Source organism: Aethalodelphis obliquidens, unplaced genomic scaffold, assembly GCF_003676395.1.
Source record: "Aethalodelphis obliquidens isolate GAN/ISIS:26980383/991018 unplaced genomic scaffold, ASM367639v1 scaffold4, whole genome shotgun sequence".
Classification (NCBI taxonomy): Eukaryota; Metazoa; Chordata; class Mammalia; order Artiodactyla; family Delphinidae; genus Aethalodelphis; species Aethalodelphis obliquidens.
Window position 1 is genome coordinate 74,451,789 of NW_020837948.1, and position 25,286 is coordinate 74,477,074.

The 25,286-nt window shown below is 35.6% G+C and overlaps 1 protein-coding gene across 1 annotated transcript in view; it reads right to left on the bottom strand.

The window, feature by feature from the left end:
- DDX4 (DEAD-box helicase 4) overlaps positions 1-25,286 on the bottom strand; it is a 68,504-nt gene that overhangs the window by 37,916 nt on the left and 5,302 nt on the right. Inside the window, exons 3-5 of the mRNA XM_027101094.1 lie at positions 20,463-20,523; positions 3,465-3,542; positions 527-604 (exon numbers count right to left, since the gene is read on the bottom strand). Of these exons, the coding sequence (XP_026956895.1) occupies positions 527-604; positions 3,465-3,542; positions 20,463-20,523 (217 nt within the window). The remainder of the gene's footprint in view (positions 1-526; positions 605-3,464; positions 3,543-20,462; positions 20,524-25,286) is intronic.

Here is a 25,286-nt window from a genome sequence, read left to right on the forward strand (position 1 = left end):
GGGTCTCCAAAATGCTTGAGAAAGTCTTCCACCTACACACTACTGGTCTTGATCTTAAACTCTTACCTAAGTTCTACTTTACAGTTTTTAAAGTTTTTATGGAAAAAAATGTAATTTCAAAGCTTCTACTGGTTCTTTGCTCAAGTAAAGATGGCGACTCAGATTCACCTTTGGAAGTATAAGATAGATCTCTTGCTTGTGGGAGCAGGGAAAGCAAGTCATGAGTATAGTAGAAAAGAACTGGGGTTCACCTGTGGGGTAAATCAATTTGAAGAGATGTTGCAGCAAGTAGCATGGCTATTAAAAAGAAAAAAAAAAAAGCGAAATAGAGTAGCAGACACATCCAAAGCAGCATAAACTGCTGCTCTAAACTATGACTAGGAAAGTGAAAGCACTCCCTTGTGATCTCCACAAAGTCTTGGGAAAGGCACACACTTTCTATGTATATTAAAGGGAAACAGAATTCAAAGACTATAAAACTTGGGGTCACTTAAGTTTTGATTGTAAGATATCATAAGCAGGTTACCTCTGTTTCCAAAACTCCTTCCAACTCTAAAGCCACCCACTGTGGATGTATTCTCTCTTGTATTAGACTCGCCAGGATCTGAAAAAGTTCAGAGAGAGTTAAAACTCTTCAACATACAAAATCAAGTGTGCCATCAATAACTAGGAATTAAATGAATCTGTGGGTTAAGGGAACTCCCAAGGACAGGGAGAGAGTAGTACAGGAACTTATAAAGATAAAATACACCTGCAACTTTTTAAAATCATTAAATTACACCAAAGTAAAAACAAATATACTATTGGTGAAATACAACTGTCTACTAGGTGTTATTTTACTAGTGACCTTTAATCAAGAAATTCAACTCTGATTTTCTATATATTGAAACCTCACCCTGATAGCTATTTACATTATACCCCTATGTGAAAGTCATTGCTACTGAAAATTTTACACTGCTGTCCTGTAATTATTGTTACTTATTCATTTTTCTAGTACTTCAGTCGCTCTCAGTCTTTCCACTTTTTAAAATTAAAATTAGGAAGGGACTACATAATAAAGAAAAAAATGCCATGAATACCACTCCCCTTTACCTCCCACCCCTCCATAGTATGTCCTCATATCAGCCTTATTAGCTTTATCCCCCACTACATGGCTCTGAACACCCAACATTTTAATTCATAAAACAACTTCCCATATTTTTCCTAGCAAAATTCTTTTCACTCTTCAAAAGCCGGGTTCAAAAGCCACCTCTTCAGTGAAGTCCTCCTTCAGTCCTCCAGCCATAGTCAATCCTTCAGTCACATTCCCACAATACACTATGTGTATCTCTTTTTTAGCAATATTTCTTTCCATGTGTTTCTCTACCACTAAATTAAGAATTTTGAGGGCATAGTTGCTATGGCAAGCAGCACAGGTATTTAAAACAAAAACTTAGAACAGACATCCAAAACATCATAAACTGCCACTTCAAACTATCATTGGGATTAACTATCATTATCTTGTGATCCTCATAAACTGTCTTACCTCCATCTGTAATATCCTAGTTCAGAGGAGTTAAGGGATCTGTGAAACTCCTAATGCCAAATGCAAAATTGCATATATGCAACTATCAGTATTTTCATCAGATTCTAAAGAAGTGTGTGATTCAGGAAGTTAAGGCTTTTTAGGCCATACTTCACAGAAGATAAAAAGCTAATCAATATATATGTTAAGCAATTAAGAGTCAATTTCAAAACCATGTGACTAGATATGCAAGTTCTGAGAACAAATATCACAGAGATTGAAAATAGCGAAAATGTTAAATGGATCATTCGGGAAAGGGGTTATACTCATGGGTCTTCTATGAATTTCCAGGATTATATGTAGTATTAAAGATAGCTTTTTTTTCTTTTTTCTTTTAATTTTATTGGAGTACAGATGATTTATAATGCATTAGTTTCAGGTGTACAGCAAAGTGATTCAGTTATACATACACATATGTTTATTCTTTTTCAGATTCTTTTCAAAGATAACTTTTTAAAGTATTAACATTTACAAAGAGTTTTGATCAGAAATTTAATGTATTTCAACCTACAACATATGGAATTAACAATTTATAGTAAAGTCTCTCTCAGTGATGGCTTTCTCATTTAAAAAGGTTTTATTCAACAATGTTTAGAAGTCTTCATCAAAAAGTTATAACCCATTCTAAATTAGGATTTTAAAATATATCTAAATATTAAATAGTTCCCTGAGTATAATATTAAGGTATTTGTATTTCTAATCTTAGTAGTAGCAAACAAAACCCACACTTCAACCTCTTAGCACAACTACATGCTCCAAATCATCAACGACTCTTACTTAATATGCAGGCTTAAAAAACAAAATGTATATAGACATATTTAACAAATAAATTATTTCCATTAGTAGCAGAAACATGTCAAAACATAAAAGTTCACATTTATGTTAACTGTATCTAAAAATATTAAATTTTCCAAATGGCAAATGAAATACATGCATCAACCTTTAGTTTCCAATGAATAAAAATATCTAGAAGGATTGACGTTTTTCAAAAAATAATAATAAGTTCAAGAATAAGTGTCGTGTATATTTAAAACTGCCAATTAACCCTAGCTTACAGCATCCCATAAAAGAAATAAATTGATTTAAAAATCCATATGACCATTTAATTTGAGGCTCTAATAATAAATATTTTGTTGAACTATAATAAAACATAGTGCAGAATATTTTCAGCATTTTAATATCAAATGGACTGGAGGAAGGTATTTTGCTGGGTCATTATCTGTCAAATCTAGCACTGGTTGTTCTAAAACTAACAACAAAAAATTCCAATTTTTGGAAAACAACCTCTTAATATTAATGAGTTAACAGAACTGCTTTCCATACTTCCTCTTCTTGAGAAATATAAAACTTAAGAAAGAAGTCCTTCACACCATAATCTTTGGAGCTTTTACAAACATTCCTCCTATGCCAATTGTTGGGAACAATAATCACCAACACCTGAAGAAGCTCTGGGAAGCAACTCTCTTTAACCAATCTATCTAATCAATTTAACTACTGCCTACTATCTTAAAAAAAGTAAAGCAGCGGGCTTCCCTGGTGGCGCAGTGGTTGAGAGTCCGCCTGCCAATGCAGGGGACACGGGTTCGTGCCCCGGTCCAGGAGGATCCCACGTGCCGCGGAGCAGCTGGGCCCGTGAGCCATGGCCGCTGGGCCTGCGCGTCCGGAGCCTGTGCTCTGCAGCAGGAGAGGCCGCGGCAGTAAGAGGCCCGCGTACCGCAAAAAAAAAAAAAAGTAAAGCAGCAAAAAATAACAGACATCAAAAAAAAAAACTCATTATCCCAACAAAGTCTACTGTACACTAAGTTATAAAAGATTTTACCTTGCACTAAACAGCCATAAAGGCCTCTATTCATTCCACTATTCAAAACTATCTAACAGAAGATTAGGGAAAGATACTTACCCCTGTTTCCCAAACTCCTCCCAGCGGCAAATCTGCTTCTCATGAAATGATCTCTTCGAGAAGATCCATCATCCATTTCTAAAGCAAATAACATTTGAAGCAAGTCAAAATAACAAAAAAATACCTTGGTGGTAAGCAAACTTTAAACCTTCTCAAAGTGCCATCCACGTGGCAAAGGAAGAATTTTATATAGCACTAAGAAAGATGAAAAGCCTAGTAGAAAAATGGGCTATGAATAAGAATAGGTAGTTCTCCAAAAGAAAGAAAGAAAAAAAAAGCGTCTCTCACTTTCCAAAGAAATTGGAAATCAAAAAAAGGATATAATTTTCTCAACCACAACTGACTGGAAAACAGTTTGCTAATACTGAGACTAATCAAGGACATAGCGAAACAAGCACAAATCATATACAATATTGAAACTATAAACTGGATCAATCTTGATTGATTTTAAAAGAAAATACTTTTTGGAAGTATACTAGTATGATTTTCCCTGTGGATATACTCAGATGGTAACAGATACACACAAAGATGTTTTTATAAGCATTGTCTATAATAGCCAAAAAAAAAAATCAAAGGAGAACAGGTAAATTACAGTCATTCACAGAACACTGTGCACATTCACAGAACTAAAAACATTAAAGAAGTTGACATTCAACAATAGAATGTTCATAAAAACTGGCCACATGGAAGGCCAAAATGCAAATTCAACAATTTCAAAAATCAATATCATATACACAAAATTCTCTAATTGCAATGCAATCAATTTGGAAGTTACCAAAAGAAAGACAAATACTGTATATTTTCACTTATATGTGAAATCTAAAAAACAAAACAAGCAAACAAATACACAAAACAGAAAGAGTAACAGATACAGAAAACAAATAGTGGTTTGCCAGATGGGAGAGGGGTGGGGGAAGGTACGAAATAGGTGAAGGGGATTAAGAGGTACGAACTACCAGTTATAAAATAAATAAGTTACAGGGATGTAATGTATAGCACAGAGAATATAGTCAATGTCTTATATTAACTTTGTATGGTGTGTAACCCAAAAAAAATCAAATCACTGTTATATACCTGAAACTAATATGGTATTATAACTCAAGTATACGTCAATTTAAAAAAATTAGAAATTATTAAATACCAAAAAAACTTGATTAAAATCCTCTTACATTTGGAAATGTATTTCTAAAACACTTCTATATAACATAGTGCAAAGAAAAAAATTACAATGGAACTTTAGAAATACTTAGAATTGTATGATAAAAATGACATATATCAGAACTTAAATTTTTATACAAAAAAAAGGAACTCAAAAAAAAAAAAAGAACTCAAAATTAATGAGCTAAACAGCCATCTCAACTAATAGGAATGTTAGAAAAAGAACAAAATAAATCACACAAAAGTAAAGGAGGAAAAAAATGGTAAGAGCAGAAATTAATGAAATAGGAGAAACAAACATATAATAGCGGCTCAACAAAACCAAAACCTAGCTCTTTAGGAAACCAATAACCCACTTTAGGATGGAGGACACACATAGACTGAAAGTGAGGAGATGGAAAAAAGATATTTCATGCAAATGAAAATGACAAGAAAGTGGGGGTAGCAATACTCATATCAGACAAAATCAACTTTAAAACAAAAGCCATAAAGAAAGCTAAAGAAGGACACTATATAATGATAAAAGGATCAATACAAGAAAAGGATATTACACTCATTAACATATATACAGCCAATGTAGGAGCATCTAAATACATAAAACAAATACTAACAGACATAAAGGGAGAAATGGATGGGAATACAATAATAGTAGGAGACTTTAACACCCCACTGACATCAACGGACAGATCTTCCAGACTGAAAATCAATAAGACAACAGAGGTCCTAAATGACACAATAGAACAATTAGACTTAATTGATATTTTCAGGACATTACGGTCAAAATATATACACACTACACATTCTTTCCAAGCACACGTGGAACATTCTCTAGGTTAGACCCATACCAAGACACAAAACAAGCCTCAACACATTTTAGATGATAGAAATTATTTCAAGCATCTTTTCTGACCACAATGGCATGAAACCAGAAATCAATCACAGAAAGAGAAACAAGAAAAAAATGATTACAAGGAGACTAAACAACATGCTATGACAAAAACCAATGGGTCAACAATGAGATCAAAGAGTAAATTTTAAAAATACCTTGAGACAAATGACAACAAAAACACAAACACACAAAATCTAAGAGGGAAGTTTATTGTGATATAGGCCTTCCTCAAAAAACAAGAAAAACTCTCAAACAAGCAACCTAACCTACCATCTAAAAGAATTAGAAAAAGAAGAACAAAAACTACAGTCACAAGGAGAGAAATAATATAGATCAAAGAGGAAATAAATAAAACAGAGATTAAAAAAACAACAGAGGGCTTCCCTGGTGGCGCAGTGGTTAAGAGTCCGCCTGCCGATGCAGGGGACACAGGTTCGTGCCCCGGTTCGGGAAGATCCCACATGCTGCGGAGCGGCTGGGCCCGTGAGCCATGGCCGCTGAGCCTGCACATCCGGAGCATGTGTTCCGCAATGGGAGAGGCCACAACAGTGAGAGGCCCGTGTACTACAAAAAGAAAAAAAAAGAAAAAATCAATAAAACCAAGATCTGGTTTTTTTGAAATGATAAACAAAATCAAGAAACCTCTGGCCAGGCTCACCAAGAAGAAGAGACAGAGGACCCAAAATAAACAAAGTAAGAAATGAAAGAGGATAAATACCAACTAACACTGCAGAAATACAAAAAAAAATAAAAGAATACTATAGACTATTATATGCCAACAAATTGGACAACCTAGAAGAAATGGACAAGTTTCTAGAAACATACAGCCCACCAAAACTGAATCAAGACAAAACAGATAATTTGAACAGACTGATCACTGTAAGTGAAATAGAAACTGTAATTTAAAAACTCCCTGCAAACAAAAGTCCAGGACTGGATGGCTTCACTGGAGAATTCTATCAAACATACAAAGAAGAACTTGTACCAATCTTTCTTGAACTCTTCCAAAAGACTGAGAAGAGGGAATACTCCCAAAGTGATTTTATGAAGCCACCATCACCCTGATACCAGACAAAGACACTACCAAAAAAGAAAATTATAGGCTAGTACCTTTGACAAATATAGATGCAAAAGTTCTCAACAAAATATTAGCAAACCGAATCCAAACAACACATAAGAAGGATCATACACCATGATCAAGCTGGATTCATCCCAGGGTCACAAGAATGGTTCAACACATACAAAATCAATGTGACACACCACATCAACAAAACAAAAGACAAAAACCACATGATCATCTCAATAGACTCAGAAAAAGCATTTGATAAAATTCAACACCCATTCATGATAAAAAAAACTCTTACCAAAGTGGGTATGGAGGGAACATACCTAAGCATAACAAAAGCAATTTATGACAAACCCACAGCCAACATAATACTCAACAGTGAAAAACAACACCTTCACGCTAAAATTTGGAACAGGACAAGTATGCCCACTCTCACCACTTCCATTCAACATAGTATTGAAAGTCCTAGCCACAGCAATCAGACAAGAAAAAGAAATAAAAGATATCCAAATTGGAAAGGGAGAGGTAACACTGTCATTATATGCAGATGACATAATATATATAGAACACCCTAAAGACTCCACACAAAAACTACTAGAACTGATAAACAAATTCAGCAAAGTAGCAGAACAAGATTAACATACATAAATCTGTTGCATTTCTTTACACTAACAATGAAATACCAGAAAGGGAAAGTTTAAAAAAAAAAATCCCTTTTCAAATCACATCAAAAACTCCTAAAAGAGAACACAGGCAAAACATTCTCTGAAATAATCTTACCAATGTTTTCTTAGATCACTCTCCCAAGTCAATAGAAATAAAAGCAAAAATAAGCAAATGGGACCTAATCAAACTTACAAGCTTTTGCACAGCAAAGGAAACCGTAAACAAAATGAAAAGACAACCTATGGACTGGGAGAAAATATTTGCTGATGATGTGAATGACCAGGGATTAATTTTCAAACAGCTCATACAAACAACTCAATAACAAACAACCCAATCAAAAAATGAGCAGAAGACCTAAACAGACATTTCTCCAAAGAAGACATACAGATGGCCAATAGGCACATGAAAAGATGCTCAACATTGCTAATTATCTGAGAAATGCAAATCAAAACTATAATGAGGCATCACCTCACATGGGTCAGAATGGCCATCATTTACAAGTTTACAAATAATAAATGCTGGAGAGGGTGTGGAGAAAAGGGAACCCTCCTATACTGCTGGTGGGAATGTAAACTGGTGCAGCCATTCTGGAAAACAGTATGGAGGTTCCTTAAAAAACTAAAAATAAAGTTACCATATGATCCAGCAATCTCACTCCTGGGCATATATCTGGAGAAAACTCTACTTCAAAATGATACATACACCCCAATGTTCATAGCAGCACTATTTACAATAGCCAAGACTTGGAAGCAACCTAAATGTCCATCAACAGATGAATGGATAAAGAAGATGTGGCATATATGTACAATGGAATACTGCTCAGTCATAAAAAAGACTGAAATAATGCCATCTGCAGCAACATGGATGGACCCAGAGATTATCATACTAAGTGAAGTCAGAAAAAGAAAGACAAATATCATATGATATCCCTTATATGTGAAATCTTAAAAAAATGATACAAATGAACTTATTTAAAAAACAGAAACAGACTCACAGACATAAAAACAAATTTATGGTTACCAAAGGGAAAAGGGGAGGGAGGGATAAATTAGGAGTTTGGGATTAGCAGATACAAACTACTATATATAAAATAGACAACAAGGTCCTAGTGTATAACACAGGGAACTATATTCAGGATCTTGTAATAAACTATAATGGAAAAGAATCTGAAAAGAACATATGTATGTATATATATGTATAACTGAATCACTTTGCTGTATACCAGAAACTAACACAACATTTAAGTCAACTATACTTCAATTAAAAAAAAATTTTTTTTAAAGAAACCAATAAAGACTTGCCAGAGTGACAAATCACTAGAAGTCTGATGGAGGCAGGGGGAAGGGAAAGAAAGAAAAGACATAACTGAACAGTATTTGGAATTTTTTTAAAAAGGAAATAACCTCAAAAACAGCGAGAGGTGCTGTTAAATGGATATAAGGTTTCAATTATGTAAGATAAAAAAGTTTCTAGAGTTCTGCTGAACACTGTGCTTGTAGTTAACAGTAATACTGTATACTTAAAAGTTTAAGAGAATAACTCTCATGTTATATGCTTTTTACCACAATAAAATAAAAATTACCATGAACGACTTCATACTACTAAATTTAAAACTTAAACAGAAAAGTTCCAAGAAAATTAACTCATCAAAACAGACTCAAGAAGCAATAAATACAAACAAAATTGTCCTAAGAAACTGAACCAGTACTTAAATCTCTGCATCACACCTAAATGTAGTTTCACAGGTGAATTCTACCAAACTCTCAAAGAACAAATCATTCCAATGTCATACAAGTCCACCAGAAAATAGAAAGAGGAATTATACCCCAACTCATTCCACAAGGCCATCGTAATTTTGATATGACAAGACAGAAGAAAATTATAAACCCCTCTTACTCATAAGTAGATACAAAATCTCAAAAACACATATTAGCGAATCAAGCCCAACAGTAACTGAACAGATAAAACACTATGACCAAGTTGGGTTTATTCCAATATGCAAGGGTATTTTAACATCAGAACATCTAAAAAGGTAATTAACAACCTTAACAGATTAGAAAAGAAAAAACTAATTATCCCCACAGATTAAAGTAAATAATACAATTCAACACCATTCACGACTGAAAACATATACTTAGCAAACAAGGAAAAAAAGAGATGTTCATGGCAGCTTTGTTCATAACAATAAAAAAGGAAACAACTCAAATGTGCACCAAGAAACGAATTAAAATATGTGGTATATAGTCACACAACAGAGTTTTACATACACTGTGTTCTATATTATATAGTATTATATATATGATAGATTCACACAGCAGATTATAATTATAAATGAACTACAAGAACTGGCAACACAGATAAAGAATAAAGAAAGAATACTGAGTGAAAAATCCAAATTGCGGAACAAAAACTATTTATGGTACAGCACCATTTTTGTAAAACTTAAAGAAGCAAACTTAAATATAGTGTTTGGGGAGACATACGTATGTGATAAAGCTTTTTTTTGAAAAGGAAGGGAAAGAAACAACGCAGGATGTGGACTGGACAACAGAACAGGAAAATAATACATAAACAATATAACAATATTAGTAGTGTTCTTAAAAATGGGTGGTAGTTCAAAACATTTATGAAGCTTTATAATTTGCAAATGTGACATTTTTAATATAGTAGGTATTTCTTTTTATGAAAAGTCCTTCAATAAAGGTTCTATCAATAAAATAAAGTCACAAGGTAACAATTATTCTTTGAATTCTTACTGTCACTAGTTGCCACATATTAGGGTAAAAAAAAACTTTCAAAAATAAAAAATGCTAAAAGACATTTAAGTCACATATCCCTCCTCTGTACATTCCTCCTCTAGCTATATTCTGGTATCACAATTCATACTAGTTTCCTTCTCTCTTGATCAGGCTAAACATTTCATCAAGCAACCTAAAGGCTTCTGAGTTCCAGGTGGTAGTAAATAGGTAAAGCTCAGATGCTCTCAGATGACGGAAAGCTCAAAGCCAACTTAAGAAGATCTATTCAAAAATCTAACTGCTCCAACATTCAAGGGACTCTTCATGAAGGAAGTACCAATTTCAGCATCACAGTAAGAAGTAGCTTTGCTTTTGGTAAAGAGAAAAGGGAAGGGGACATTACAAGGACAAGAACATTCCAGGCAAGGACACAGCAAGAAAAATTAACAATTTTCCAAACACTAGTTTCTAATGTTTGCCAGGCTCTCCCCAAATATACAAGATGAGAATAGCCATGCCTTAGCTGGCTCAAATTTTAAAGCTATGCTGTATAATACAGTAGTGCCTAGCCACATGTGACTATTTAACTTCAAAATTAATTAAAATTAAATAGAATCAAAAATTCAGTTACTCGGTTGCACGAGTCATGTTAGTCATGTTTCAAGTGCTCAACAATCAAATATAAATTGTAGTTCAACAGCCAAATGCAGTACAACTAGAGAATATCTGCATCCTTGCAGAAAGTCCTAATGAACAGCACTGGTCTAAGACGGGTAGTTCCCAAGCTATATCACTAAGACATAAATGGAAAAAGGAATAAAGTACTCACTCATTCTCTATAGTGAATCAACATATAAAGCAAATGTTGCAATGGTACTCAAATACATAAGAAAGTAACTTGTGTATAAGAAATGGCAAGCCCTTAGAGTCAACAGGAAATGTTTTAGGCTCAAGAAACAGACTAACATACCTTTCAATCAACTAAAGTTTCTGTATACTCTTCCCAAGATTTCCTGTCTCTGTTAGAAATCAGAATAGTAGTTACTCCTGACAGAGGGATTGTACCTTGAAGGGAGACACAGGAGGGCTTCTAGGGTTCTCCTATAATGCATTGTTTCTTGATCTGGGTGCTGGTTACAAGGGAGTGACCTGTACATTTATGATATGTATATTACTCAATTAAAAATACTGAATCTGTGTGTACACTATGCTTCAATAAAAAAAAATTATTTAGTCAAGAAGAACCTGGCCTGGCCTAGACACTTCTGTGGACAAATTCTACTAAACTTATAAAAAGCAGGTAATTTCCATGTTCCAGAGCTTATTTTTCTTTTAAATGAAAAGCCTGAAAACAGAATCAAATGAGAACAACTTAAAGAAAACTACAGGCCAATCTTTTTTCTTTTTTTTTTGCGGTACGCGGGCCTCTCACTGTTGTGGCCTCTCCCATCGCGGAGCACAGGCTCCGGACGCGCAGGCTCAGCGGCCATGGCTCACAGGCTTAGCCGCTCCGCGGCATGTGGGATCTTCCCGGACTGGGGCACGAACCCACGTGCCCTGCATCGGCAGGCAGACTCTCAACCACTGCACCACCAGAGAAGCCCCAGGCCAATCTTATATAATTCAAAAAGTGCTAAATAAAACACCTAATTTCATCCAATACTGCAATAAAATTATTTATCCAAGGAATGAATTTATCCTAGAAACTTATCCTAGGAACACAAAGTTAGTTCAAGTTAAAAAAAAAAAATCCAATTGATATAACCACTATGGAGAACAGTATGGAGATGCCTTAAAAAACTAAAAATAGAACTACCATATGACCCAACAATCCCAACACTGGGCATATACCCAGAGAAAACCATAATTCAAAAAGACACATGCACCCTAATGTTCACTGCAGCACTATCAGCAACAGCCAGGACATGGAAGCAACCTAAATGTCCATCAACAGAGGAATGGATAAAGAAGATGTGGTACATGTATATATAATGGAATATTACTCAGCCGTAAAAAGGAATGAAATGGGGTCATCTGTACAGACACGGATGGACCTAGAGACTGTCACACAGAGTGAAGTAAGTCAGAAAGAGAAAAACAAATATCGTATATTAACACATATATGTGGAATCTGAGAAAACTGGTATAGACGATCTTATTTACAAAGCAGAAATAGAGACACAGATGTAGAGAACAAACATACAGATACCAAGGGGGAAAGGGGGAGGTGGGATGAATTGGGAGATGGGGATTGACATATATACACTATTGATACTATGTATAAAATAGATAACGAATGAGAACCTACTATGTAGCACAGGGAACTCTACTCAGTGCTCTGTGGTGACCTAAATGAGAAGAAAATCCAAGAAAGAGGGGATATATGTACACATATCGCTGATTCACTCTGCTGTACAATATAAACTAACACAATATTGTAAAGCAACTATACTCCAATAAATAAATAAAATCTAAATAAATTAATTTAAAAAATAAAATAGAAAATCCATTTATTTCCCTACACTAACATATTTAAAGAAGAAAAACAACAGAAATCAGTAATTCCAAAAAAAAAAAAAAGCACTGGCTAACTTTCAACTGCCATTCCTGAACAAAACTAATAGTCAAGCAGAAAGGAAAGAAACTTCCTTGGCATGACTGAAAAAAAAATTAACAGAAGCCTAAAGCAAACATTACACTTTAATTATAAAAAATGTGGTGCATTCCCACTGAAATGAGGAAAAGCCTAAATGCTTGTTACTTCTACTACTATTCAATGAACGGTAGATTTGTCCAGTGCTTCAAGACAAAAAAAAAAAAAAAAAAGAATAAAATTGCATGAGATGAATCTGCAACAGACATCATGAGGGAAGAGACAGAATGCTTAACAGATGGTGCCGGGAAAACTGGGTTACCATATGCAGATAAAATGATCTCTATTTCACAGCATATTCAAAAGGATGGATTCAACTGTACACTTAAAAATTGTTAAGATGAGAGAGCTTATTCAACTTGATAAAGTATAGCTAAAAAAACCCTATAGCTAACATCATACTTAATAATGAGAAACTCAAAAGTTTTCCCACTAATATCAGGTATAAAGCAAGGATGTGCCCTCTCATCACTCCTTTTCAACATCATACTGGAAGTTCTATCTAAAAAGTATACATATTGGGAAGGAAGACATACAACATAAAACTGTTTTTTCACAAATGACATGATCACCAATGTAGACAACCCAAAAGAACTGACAAAAAAACCTCCTGGAATTAACGTGCAATTTCAGCAAGGTTGGAGGATACAAGGTTATTACACAAAAGTTAACTGCATTCCTACACACCAGCAATGAACAAGTAGAATTTGAAATTAAAAACACATTACCATTTACATTAACACCCCAAAAAATGAAACTGTTGGGTATAAACCTAACAAAATATGTAGATCTATATGTGGGAAACTATAAAACTCTGGTTAATGAAATCAAAGAAAAACTAAATAGACTGAGAGATAATTCCACATTCATGGATAGGAAGACTCCATATTGTCAAGATGTCAGTTCTTCCCAACTTGATCTATAAGTTCAACATCAATCAAAATTGCAGCAAGAAAAAAAAAAAAAAAAAAAATTGCAGCAAGTTATATATTTTGTGGATATCAACAACTGATTTTAAAGTTTATATGGAAAGACAAAAGACCCAGAATAGCCACCACAATATTGAAGGAGAACAAAGTTGGAGGTCTGACACTACCCAACTTTAAGACTTACTATAAAGCTATAGTAACCAGGCCAGTGTGGTATTAGCAAAATAACAAATAGATCAATGGAACAGAACAGAGAGCCTAGAAATAGACCCATATTAATATAGTCAACTGATCTTTGACAAAAGAGCAAAGGCAATAAAATGGAGCAAAGAAAATCTTTTCAACAAATGGTGCTGGAACAACTGGACATCCACATGGTATTAAAAAAAAGAAAAAAGGAATCTAGGGCTTCTCTGGTGGCGCAGTGGTTGAGAGTCCGCCTGCCGATGCAGGGGACACAGGTTCGTGCCCCGGTTCAGGAAGATCCCACATGCCGTTGAGCGGCTGGGCCCGTGAGCCATGGCCGCTGAGCCTGCGCGTCCGGAGCCTGTGCTCCGCAACGGGAGAGGCCACAACAGTGAGAGGCCCGCGTACCGCAAAAAAAAAAAAAAAAAAAAAAAAGAATCTAGAGCAGACCTTACACCCTTCACAAAAATTAACTAAAAATGGATCACAGACCTAAATGTAAATGCAAAACTATAGAACTCCTAGAATATAACAGGAGAAAATCTAGATGACCTTGAGAATGGCAATGGCTTTTTAGATACAACACCAAGGGCATAATCCATTAAAGAAATAATTGATAAGCTGGACTTCACTAAAATTAAAAACTTCTCTGTGAAAGATAATGTCAAGTAAATGAAAAGACAAGCCACACACTGGGAGAAGATATTTGCAAAAGACATATCTGATAAAAGACTGTTATCCAAAATAAACAACTCTTAAAATTCAACAATAAGAAAACCCAATTAAAAAATGGGTCAAAGACCTTAACAGTCACCTCATCAAAGAAGAATATAGGGCAAATAAGCATATGGAAAGATGCTCCACATGACAGGACATCAGAGAAATGCAAATTAAAACAATAAGATGCCACTATATACCTATTAGAATGGCCAAAATCAATAACACTGACAACAACAAATGCTGAGGAGTATGTGGAGCAACAAAAACTCTCATTTATTGCTGGTGGGAATGCAAAATGTTACAGACACAATTTGGAAGACAGTCTGGTTGTTTCTTACAAAAATAAACATACTCTTAACCATACCATCCAGCAACTATGCTCCCTGGTATTTATCCAAAGGAGTTGAAAACTTATGTCCACAAAGAAACCTGCACATGGATGTTTCTAACAGTTTTATTCATAACTGCCAAAACTTGGAAGCAACAAAGATGTCCATCAGTAGGTGAATGTTTAAAAAAAAAACAAAAAACCCGTGGTACATTCAGACAATGGAATGTTATTCAGTACTAAAAAAAGAAAAAAGAAAAAAAAATAATACCTATCAAGCCATGAAAAGACATGGAGGAAGCTTAAATGCATATTACTAACTGAAAGGAGCCAATCTGAAAAGGCCACATACTGTATGATTCCAGCTATACGACCTTCTGGAAAAGGTAGAACTATGGAGACAATAAAAAGATCAGTGGTTGCTAGGAGTTGAAGGAGAGGGCAGGGATGAATGGGTGGAGCATGGAGGATTTTTAGAGCAGTGAAAATATTCTGTATGATACTATAATGGTGGATACATGTCATTACACATTTGTGCAAACCCACAGAATATACAACACAATGAGTGAACCATAATGTAAACTATGGACTTTGGGTAATAATGATGTGCCAACGTAGATTCATCAATTGTAACAAATGTACTACTCTGGTGGGGGAGGTTGGTAGTTGGGGAAGCAGAGCATGCGTCAGGACAGGGGGTTTATGGGGACTCTATACCTTCCCTTTAATTTTGCTGTGACCCTAAAATTGCTCTAAAAAGTAATTTTTAATCATTTTTTACCTTAAAAAATGATTAAGACAGTAAATTTTATGTTACATTTATGTTACCAAGATTTAAAAAAAAAACCTCCACTATCACTGAAGACCCATGGCCCAAGTTGACGAGAAAAACCCTAACGTCAAAGATTATTTTTTGTGAGCCCTGTATGTACACTCATACTACATATACTATGTCCTGATTTGGCACCCAAATAAATATGGCCATCATGAATTTTTTTTTTAAAGTACAGATTCGGATGAATAAAATTTAAACATGAAAGGTAAAACTCTAAAGATAACTTAGGTGGTTACTTTTTTGACACAGAGGTAGGGAAAAGCATCTTAACTAAAAGTGCAAAAGCAAATCAGAAAGCAAAAAAAAATTAATGGCTTTGAATTAAAATTTTTGATCAGCAAGGAATATCATGGACAAAGTTGACAGATAATAAATGGAAGAAGATATTCACAACGTCTAAATCAGAAAAAAGTGTAAAATCTTGAACATACAAAGAATACCTGCCAATCAACAAGAGGAAGAAAGCAAACCCAATAGAAAAATGGACTAAATATATGATACGCAACTTACAGAAGTGGAAACCCAAAAAGATAACATGCATGCATATGAAGAGACAGTTAAGCTAATAAATAATCAGATAAGCGAATTTAAAACAGAGATTTTACTATATACCCAATAGGCTGGCTAAAAGCACAAGACTGAATAGTAATGTCAATGGAATATAAGAGCCCTCAGGTCCTACTTATGGGAGTATAGACTGACATAGCTATTCTGGAAAGCAATTATTAAATATTTAATCAAATTAAGTATTTATACACCCCATGACCCTGTAATTCCTCTCCTGAGTCCATTACCCAAAGAATTCTCACTTAGACCCATAAAGGGACATGTAAAAGAATGTTCATCCTTGTGGTGCTGGAGGGGAATAAGAGGTAATTACAGTGTCCATCATGGGGATAGGGAGGATATAAAACTTGGTGATAAAGTATATGAAATACCATACAGTAGTTAGAAATAATGCAATCAATTATCAATTAGGAATATGTCATAAACGTAGTGGTGGGGGGTAAGAAAAAATTATGAGATCTTCAGCACAGTAACATTTTTCTAAGTTAAAATTACAAGCACACAAAAAAATAGGCACACGTAACAACATATCTTTTAAAACACACACACAAGAAGAATGGCTGCTTCAGGGAAGTAGAGGAGTAAGAATTCCCTGACACTTCTAATAGCTAGTCTAGGAAGAATTCAAATCATTCAAAAATGGGTAAAAAAGAAATCAGCAAAGGCAGCACAGGATCTGTTCAATACAACAAGGAAAGAGAGAGGAGGGAAGGATGAAACAAGAAATGAGAGCTTAAAAAACTTAAATCCTCTAGAAAAGCACAACATGATTCCTCTCTAAGAAAACTGCTCTCCCCAACAAAACAGCCTAGCCCTGGCCCAATCACTTAAGAGTAGAACCCATCAGTCAAGAAGCTGTGTCCAGGCACAGGGGTGAGTTTTTAATGTTCCACTCTTAAATACAAAAAGGCAGGCAAGGATCACCAGACTTCTGAAGAAAGTCACCTACATGAAACAAAACAAACACAGGGAAAAGAAGTCTAAGAACCAGCACAGGGAACAGAAATAACATTCAAATGAAATTATAATAATCCTCAGAGAAAAAAATAAGAAAATAAGTAAAGGGTATGAATTTCAGATTTAAAAGGCCCACTCACTAAGTGTCTATATAGACTAAGTGTATAATAAATAAAAAGTTCCACATCAAGTTACACAATCATAAAATTTTCAGAATACAGAAGACAAAGTAAGATCCTAAAAGCTTTAGAAGAGTTTAGAAAAAGTCATATACAAAGGACCAGAACTCATATCAAACTAAGCAGCATCACTAGTATTTCACGTACAATGAAGCAATTATAAAGTTTTGGGGGAAAATTATTTCCAACCTAAAATGTTACTCAAAGTGGGAATCAATCTTCTGTTTTTATGAATCAATTATGAAAGTAAAGATATTTGCAATCTCTCAAATTTCTTTCCCATGCTTCCTTTCCCAAGAAGCTGCAGGAAAATGGGCTCCACTGAAGTGGGGAGGCAGGGGAATCAAGATAGAAAAAACATGGGATTCAGGGAAAAGAAAGGTGACACATGAAAGAGGTGAAGGGTAATTCTTGGGATGAGAGGCTAGAGAGGCAAGTCTATCCTGGAGAGGATAGAGGAATCAAGAAAAAATGAAACTGATAGATCACTGTATACGTCATAGAACCTAACCATGAATATAGTCTGATGCATATCCATGCTTAGAAAGATGTGTTAAAAACTATGAACATAAATAGATATGAATAAATAGCTGTGCTTCTGGCAGAGGGTTTTGAAGTAAATTAGCAATAGAAACACAGATCAAGTAAACAAGGTAATGATTAACTCTAGTAAAAAACAAAACAGAAGATTGAATAATAAAGGAAATGCAACCATAATATATTACATGGTTCACGTATGAATGATATATACACAGCCATGATATAAAAACTGAGTATAGGTTTTTATGCAAAAAGTGTGGTAACTATTAGGAGAGTGCGAAGGGAAGAAGTGTGAGTGGAGTATACAGGGGAAAGGGGGGGAGCTAAATATTGGTATCGGAGGAGGGTTGGATCCAGGATCCACCACCTAATCCCCTCCACCCACCCCCTACCCCCAAGGATACCAAAATCCCCAGGCGCACAGGTCCCTCATATAAAATGGTGTCATCTTTGCATATAACCTAACATCCTCCACATACTTTAAATGATCTCTAGATTACATATAATACCAAATACAATGTAAATGCTATATAAATAGTTGCCAGTGGAGGGCAAATTCAAGTTTTGCTTTGGGGAACTTTCTGGAATTTTTTTCCAAGTATTTTTCATCCATAGTTGGTTGATTCATGCAGAAATCTAAACAATCAGAGTTGAAAGACTGTCAACAGACACTCATGGTTAAACCTGGGAGCCAAGATTTCACTTCATTTTCTTTCTTTTCACAACTATATTTAAGTTTTTCCACTATTTTTTTTTGCAATAAGAGTATGTAGGTATTAACTTAGTATAGCATTCATTGGCCTAGTATGTATTTCTGTAATAAGGAAATCTATTTTCATGAAAAAAATATTTTACTTAAAAAAGAGCTACCAAAGTATTTGTTATCCAGAAGGTGAGCAGGCAATCTATATTTTTCATTATTTGATTTTATATCATTAGCCTGAACATTCAAGATCTAATGCTAAGAAAAGTCCAGGGTTTTAGTTGGTGGCTATTTCAATCTAGTTTACTGATGATTTCACTACAAAGTCACGTTATACCTTAATATACTATAGACCCAAACTTTCATTCCCTTACAAAAATTATCTTTGACACCTCACAGAACAAGGTTTCTCCTGATTACGCAATGATCTATGCATATAGATGTGTTAAGAAGTATAGATTACTTTTACCCAATTTTCTTTTTTGCATACTTCAAGTACACACACATGCATGTGGTTAGCCTTCTGCTGGGGTTTCAGCAGGCATAAATTTCATAAACTTCTGAGAATCTGAATATTCTATATTAAACCGCTGCATTTAAATGTTTACAAAAGACAAATGCATCTTGGTAATAGCAAAAGCATTTCTTCTAAACTCAACTTCCTTCTATCAAGAGAATTACTCTAAGAAAAGAGAGAGAGAGAGAATTACTCTGAAATTAAGGTGAACATGGGAATTAAATTTGCTTTAACCCAATGAACTCTGATTCTCGAACTCCCCTTCACATTTTAGAAACTACCTCTCCACAGGTTTTTTCACTTTGGGACAGGCTTCAGTGAGCCAGTAGCTTCCTAGACTATAAAATGTTTTACTTCATCCACTAATTTTTGATGAGAGAAATGAAACTACCTGGTGTCACCAGGCCCTCTCTTGCATCAGAGTAAGACTTAAAAGTAGTAGTTACTCAAATTCATAGAGACTCACAGTAAATTCACAGTAACTCAAATTCATAGAAAGTAAACAATGATTGCCAAGAGCTGAAGAGACGAAGTACTGGCGAGTTATTGTTTAATGGGCACGAAGTTTCAGTTTGGGAAGATGAAAAAATTCCAGAGGTAGATGGTGGTGATGGCTGCACAGCAATATGAATGTCCTTAATGTCACTGAACTGTACACTTAAAAATGGTTAATACAGTTAATTTTGTGTTACGTGTATTTTACCACAATAAGAAAAACTGAAGAAAAATAGTAGAAATAGCATTTCAGCCTGCTTTGGACTTCAACAAAATGAAACACTACTGCCATAAGTTTAACTTCCTAGCCCAGGACCTACCACTTCCACCCATCTTCCCATCAACTTTATAAAATATGTAGGCGAACCAGATGGAAATAAATGGTAGGAGAAAACAACAGCTCCCTTATCTTGATTTGTTTCTCTTATTTGCCTAGGACCTCCCCTAAATTTGTTTTCAGATCCCAAAGAAACTCATATTATCTAGATATGAGTTTGGTTTAAACAGTTATCCTGACAGGTCACCACCACTGCAACCTGCTTCAACACCTTACAGAGTCCAATCTCCTACTGCCTTATATCAGGAACCCTGACAATTCCCTAAGCAGCCTGAAAGCCAAACATGCAACTTCCAGGTCGGGCAAAGGTTTTACAGCAAACCTACTAAATCAAAGGATACACTCTACAGCACTACACTCTCTCCTCTCTCCTTTAGCTGTAAGTGGCCCCCAACCCAAAATATTCAAGTCAGAATGAATTCTCACTAGAAAATTTAGAAAACATCCTCTACAAGACATCTACTAGTCAGCTCCTCATCCACTGGATGAAGCCCTTAACCTAAAAACGGTTTTACATTTTTGCCTTAACACATACCTGACAATGAAGCCAGAGTCCTGTTAAAAGTGTCTCCATTTGCTCCAGAAGAATACCTATCCTGTAAGAAAAAAAAAAGACTAGTTTTCTACTTTGAATAATAAAAATGTGTAATCTATCTCACAAATACTACAAAATTTTAACAACTGGGTTTTGTTCAGAACAAAACAATTACAGAATGTAAGATTTTCTGAGTCACTGCATGTTCCTTTATTAATTACTCTAAAACACCTCCACTTTAACATTGTACGTATAGCGTATTAATATATCACTTAAAACACTGGTCAGCAAACTACAGCCACAAGAGAAATCTGGTGGGCTACCAGTTTTTGTAAATAAAGTTTTACTGGAACACAGCCACGCTCAATTCATCTAGGTATGTCGATGGCTGCTTTTGCATTACAATAGCAAAGTCGCAACAGAGACCATAAGGCCTTCAAAGTTTAAAATGTTTACTACCTGGCCCTGTATGGAGTTTGCTGACACCCAACTTCAAATAAAACTTTAGCCACCCTACTTGAAAAGTATAATCAAATACTATTATTATATAACTACAATAACCAAAGTAATACATGAGTAAATCAATACCTGCCAATACACAATATAGGTTACAGAGTTCAGTATTTTACAGTATACTCATCAAATCTGTACAGAATAAAGTAGAGCACAGAAGGAGAGTGGCAGATAACAATTTCTACAGTAAAGCACTACAGAAATTTATTTTTAAACTTCAATTGTTTTTATATGAAGTGAAACTAATGTACTCACATTATTAAAAAAAGAATTAATTCTAAAGTAAAGAAAACCTCACTTATGCACTAAAAACAGTGTATCTACAGATGTTATCTCGCAGGTGCACTAAAAATCCAATGAAATGGTGGACGCCAGCTACAGGTCAGAATATTCATGGTTAATTTCAATCAAATTTGTCACAGAAATAGTTCAAGATTGCCTTCAATGCTCCCAAATACTGACTGTCCCATTTTCCCTACTTCAGTCTCAAAATTTATTCGCTATTAATACATATGCGTTATGCTTGCAATGGTGTAACGACTGGTGGACTCAGAAAATTCATAGCTAAATGTCAAGTTAATTTTGGAACCTTCCCAACATTTCTCAGGGTATTCCTGGGTTAATGACAACATGAGTAACATTTTTCTCACTTCCAACTCCTAGGATGTCCTTATCATCATTAAATCTTTATTTCCTCTCAAACAAGCTTCCTCTACTTAAGGCAAAACTTTTGAACAGAGCTCTGAAATTCTTGCACATCAAAATCAGAATTCAATCATTTAAAAACGAAAAGTGACCTAAAATTTACAGATGATACTTTAATTAACTGATTGCATTAGAAGAATCACAATATTTTTTCAAATAAATTCCTTTAAATAAACCCAAAGCTGGAGGGAGCGTACCAAGGTAGGTCTCTTCAGGTAATACTTTTATCTAAAATTTCTTTCACAAAAGACACTAAATGACTTTAAAAACTACCTTTATAAAGCTCAAAAGTCATCCAGTTATTTTTCCAACTTATTAAAAATAGACAATAGAATCCTGGAAATGGCTTGGGCTACAGTAAAAAGTTCCAATTTATGATTACCATAGACATTAAAACAAGAAAAGTAATCCAGTTTTCCCTGTTTAAACTGAAACCCTGAAGACTTCTTTCTCTTTTCTAGTGGCCAAAGTATTACTGGATGAATAGAGCCCCAAAAAGGGCTGGTTTTATAACTGTTATAATGCTTTCAGCATTATATAACTGATAAAAAAGTAATGAAACACTCTGGCACCAAAGAATCGAAAAATTACTATTATTAGACAATCTTCAGACTGTGGAATTTAATGTCCCAAATACATTCCAAGGCAAATTTTTTAAAAAAAATTTTTTCAACAGAATTCACCTTTCATCATAAAAAATCCTTAACCTTTTTCATTACCTTAAAAATGAATTAACTTCATATTTCCTTCCAGCTATTGCATCACTTCTCTGCTCCTTTGTAGGCAAAACATCTTGTCTACAGTTGCTGCCTCCACTTTCTCATATTCCATTTTTCCTTCAAGCCACTCTAGTCTAGCCTCCATCCTCACCTCTGCTCTGAAAAAGCTTATAATAAGGATATTATGTAATAAAATTACTACTTTTATGCTTCATCCTACCAGAACTCTCAGCAGCATTTGAAACAACAGACTCTCCTTCCTCTTTCCAACATTCTTCTCTGGCTTAAGGAACACACACTCCCCTGGTTTTCCTCTTGCCCCACTGGCCACTCCCTCCTCAATCTCCTTTGCCAGCTCCTCCTCTAACGTTCCTTTAAAGTTGGAGTGCCCCACAGTTCATGGCACAGCCCTCAGTCTATTTTACTCTATCTAACTTTACCCAATCTCACAGCTTTAAACCCCATTAATATATAGGTAATTCCCAAATTTGTATCTATAGCTCTGATCCCTCTCCTAAGCAACAAATTCATATTATCTACTGACTGGCATTCCTACTTACATGTTTTCTTAGGTATCTCAAAATGAACACAGCAAATTCAGAATTCTTGATTTTTTTCCCCTCCCAAATTTGTTCATCTTCCACATATTTCCCATTTCAGTAAAGAGCACCATCATCCATCTAGTTGCTTAAATTTAAAAACCTGGCATCACTCTCTCTTTCATTCCCCATATCCAGCCCATCCAGTCCTATCAGCTCTATGTCCACCACTATCTCCAGGGTCCTCTCCCTCTCCTTTTCTCTTTCCTTCTCGGATTTCATTTTCTACCAATCTTGTCTTATCTCACTGTGCTTCAGCCATACTAGCTATAGCAGATTGAATAATGGCCACTCAATGATATTGTCCTAATTCCTGAAAGGTGTAAATGTTATCTTATTTGGAAAAAAGAGATCGAGCAGATATAATTAAGAATTCTGGGACTTTCCTGGAAGTGCAGTGGTTAAGAATCTGCCTGCCAATGCAGGGGACACGGGTTCGTGCCCTGGTCCGGGAAGATCCCACATGCCGTGGAACAACTAAGCCCGTGTGCCACAACTACTGAGCCCACGTGCCCTAGAGCCCGTACTCTGCAACAAGAGAAGCCACTGCAATGAGAAGCCCGCACACTGCAACTGAAGAGTAGCCCCCGCTCGCTGCAACTACAGAAAGCCCACACGCAGCAACGAAGACCCAACGCAGCCAAAAATTTAAAAAAAAAAAAAGAATTCTGAAATGAGGAGATTACCCCAGATTATCACAGTGGGCTCTAAATGTCATCACAAGTGTCCTTATGAGAGGCAAAGGGTATTAAGACAAACACAGAGAAGGCCTGTGAAGACAGCAGAAAAAGAGGCAGCCACAAGCCAAGGACTGCCCATAACCACCAGAAGCTAGAAGAGGCATGGATTATCTCCTAGAGTCTACAGAAGGAAGACAGCACTGCTGACACCATGATTTCTAACTTCTGGCCTCCAGAACTGTAAGAGAAATTTTTCTGTTACTGTAAGCCACCTAGGTTGTGGTAATTTGTTACAGCAGCCATAGGAAACTAATACATTGTACTTCCTCCTGTTGCCCTGATACCCCAAGTTTGTTCCCTTCTCTGGATCTTTACACATCATGTCCTACTGGGACTCCTTCAGGTCTCCAGCTCATGAGTCATAGTCTCAGGGAAGCTTTTCCTCTCCAAGTAATCTAAATCTACCCCATCCCAATATCTCTCTCTCTCTCTCTCTCCCTCTCTTTCTCTCCCTTTCTCTCTCTCTCTCTCTCTCTCTCTCTCTCTCTCTCTCACACACACACACACACACACACACACACACACACAGAGTTTCCTGATTTTTTTCATAATATTTTTCACTCTATATTTGATTTTCAATGTGCTTATTCTGTGTCCCCCAGTAAAACAGAACATCCATGACAGTGAGCCCCTTATCTATCACGTTCACCACTCTCTCCAGCACCAAGTATGGCTGAAATAAAAATGTGCTGGGACTTTCCTGGCAGTGCAGTGGTTAAGAATCTGCCTGCCAATGAAGGGGACATGGGTTCGATCCCTGGTCCGGGAAGATCCCACATGCCACGGAGCAACTAAGCCTGTGTGCCACACTACTGAGCCTGCGCTCCACAACTACTGAAGCCTGTGCGCCTAGAGCCTGTGCTTCGCAACAAGAGAAGCCACCGCACCACAACGAAGAGTAGCCCCTGCTCACTGCAACTAGAGAAAGCCAGCAAAGCAACAATGACCCAACACAGCCAAAAAATAATAATAATAATAAAAATGTGCTGAATGAGTCTCAGGTCTTAACATTACCTTATTTTTAGAACACTTAGCTATAAAATATTTATAACCTCTTTATCCATTCAAATGAACCAACTGAGAAATTTCAAAATGTTTTAAACATAAGGATTCTCACAGGTAGCTACAAATAATCTATTTGCATTTTGATGAACACATTTCTTTTTACCTTATACGTACTCTTATTATTTTCTATTCTGGAATATCTTACTTTTTTTTTTTAGATCTTTTGTCTTTCCAAACAAATGAATACTTCCATTAACATGTTAAGTTGTTTTTTTTTAAAACATGGTAGAATTTTGATCTCAATTACTTGTCAGGTCTGCTACTCAAGCGAACTTATAGCTGGACAGCTTATGAACCTTGAAGATGCCTCTTCCCTGTCCATTCAGTGACCTATGCAGACAGTTCCATGTGTTTCTTCCCCAGCCCTTTAAGGACCTTTGCAAATATCCTCCATTTTATGCCCAGAATACCCTGAAATGCATCAGAGTACTAAATCAACTTGTACACAATACCAAGATCTCATCTCCTATTCTAGGTTCCATG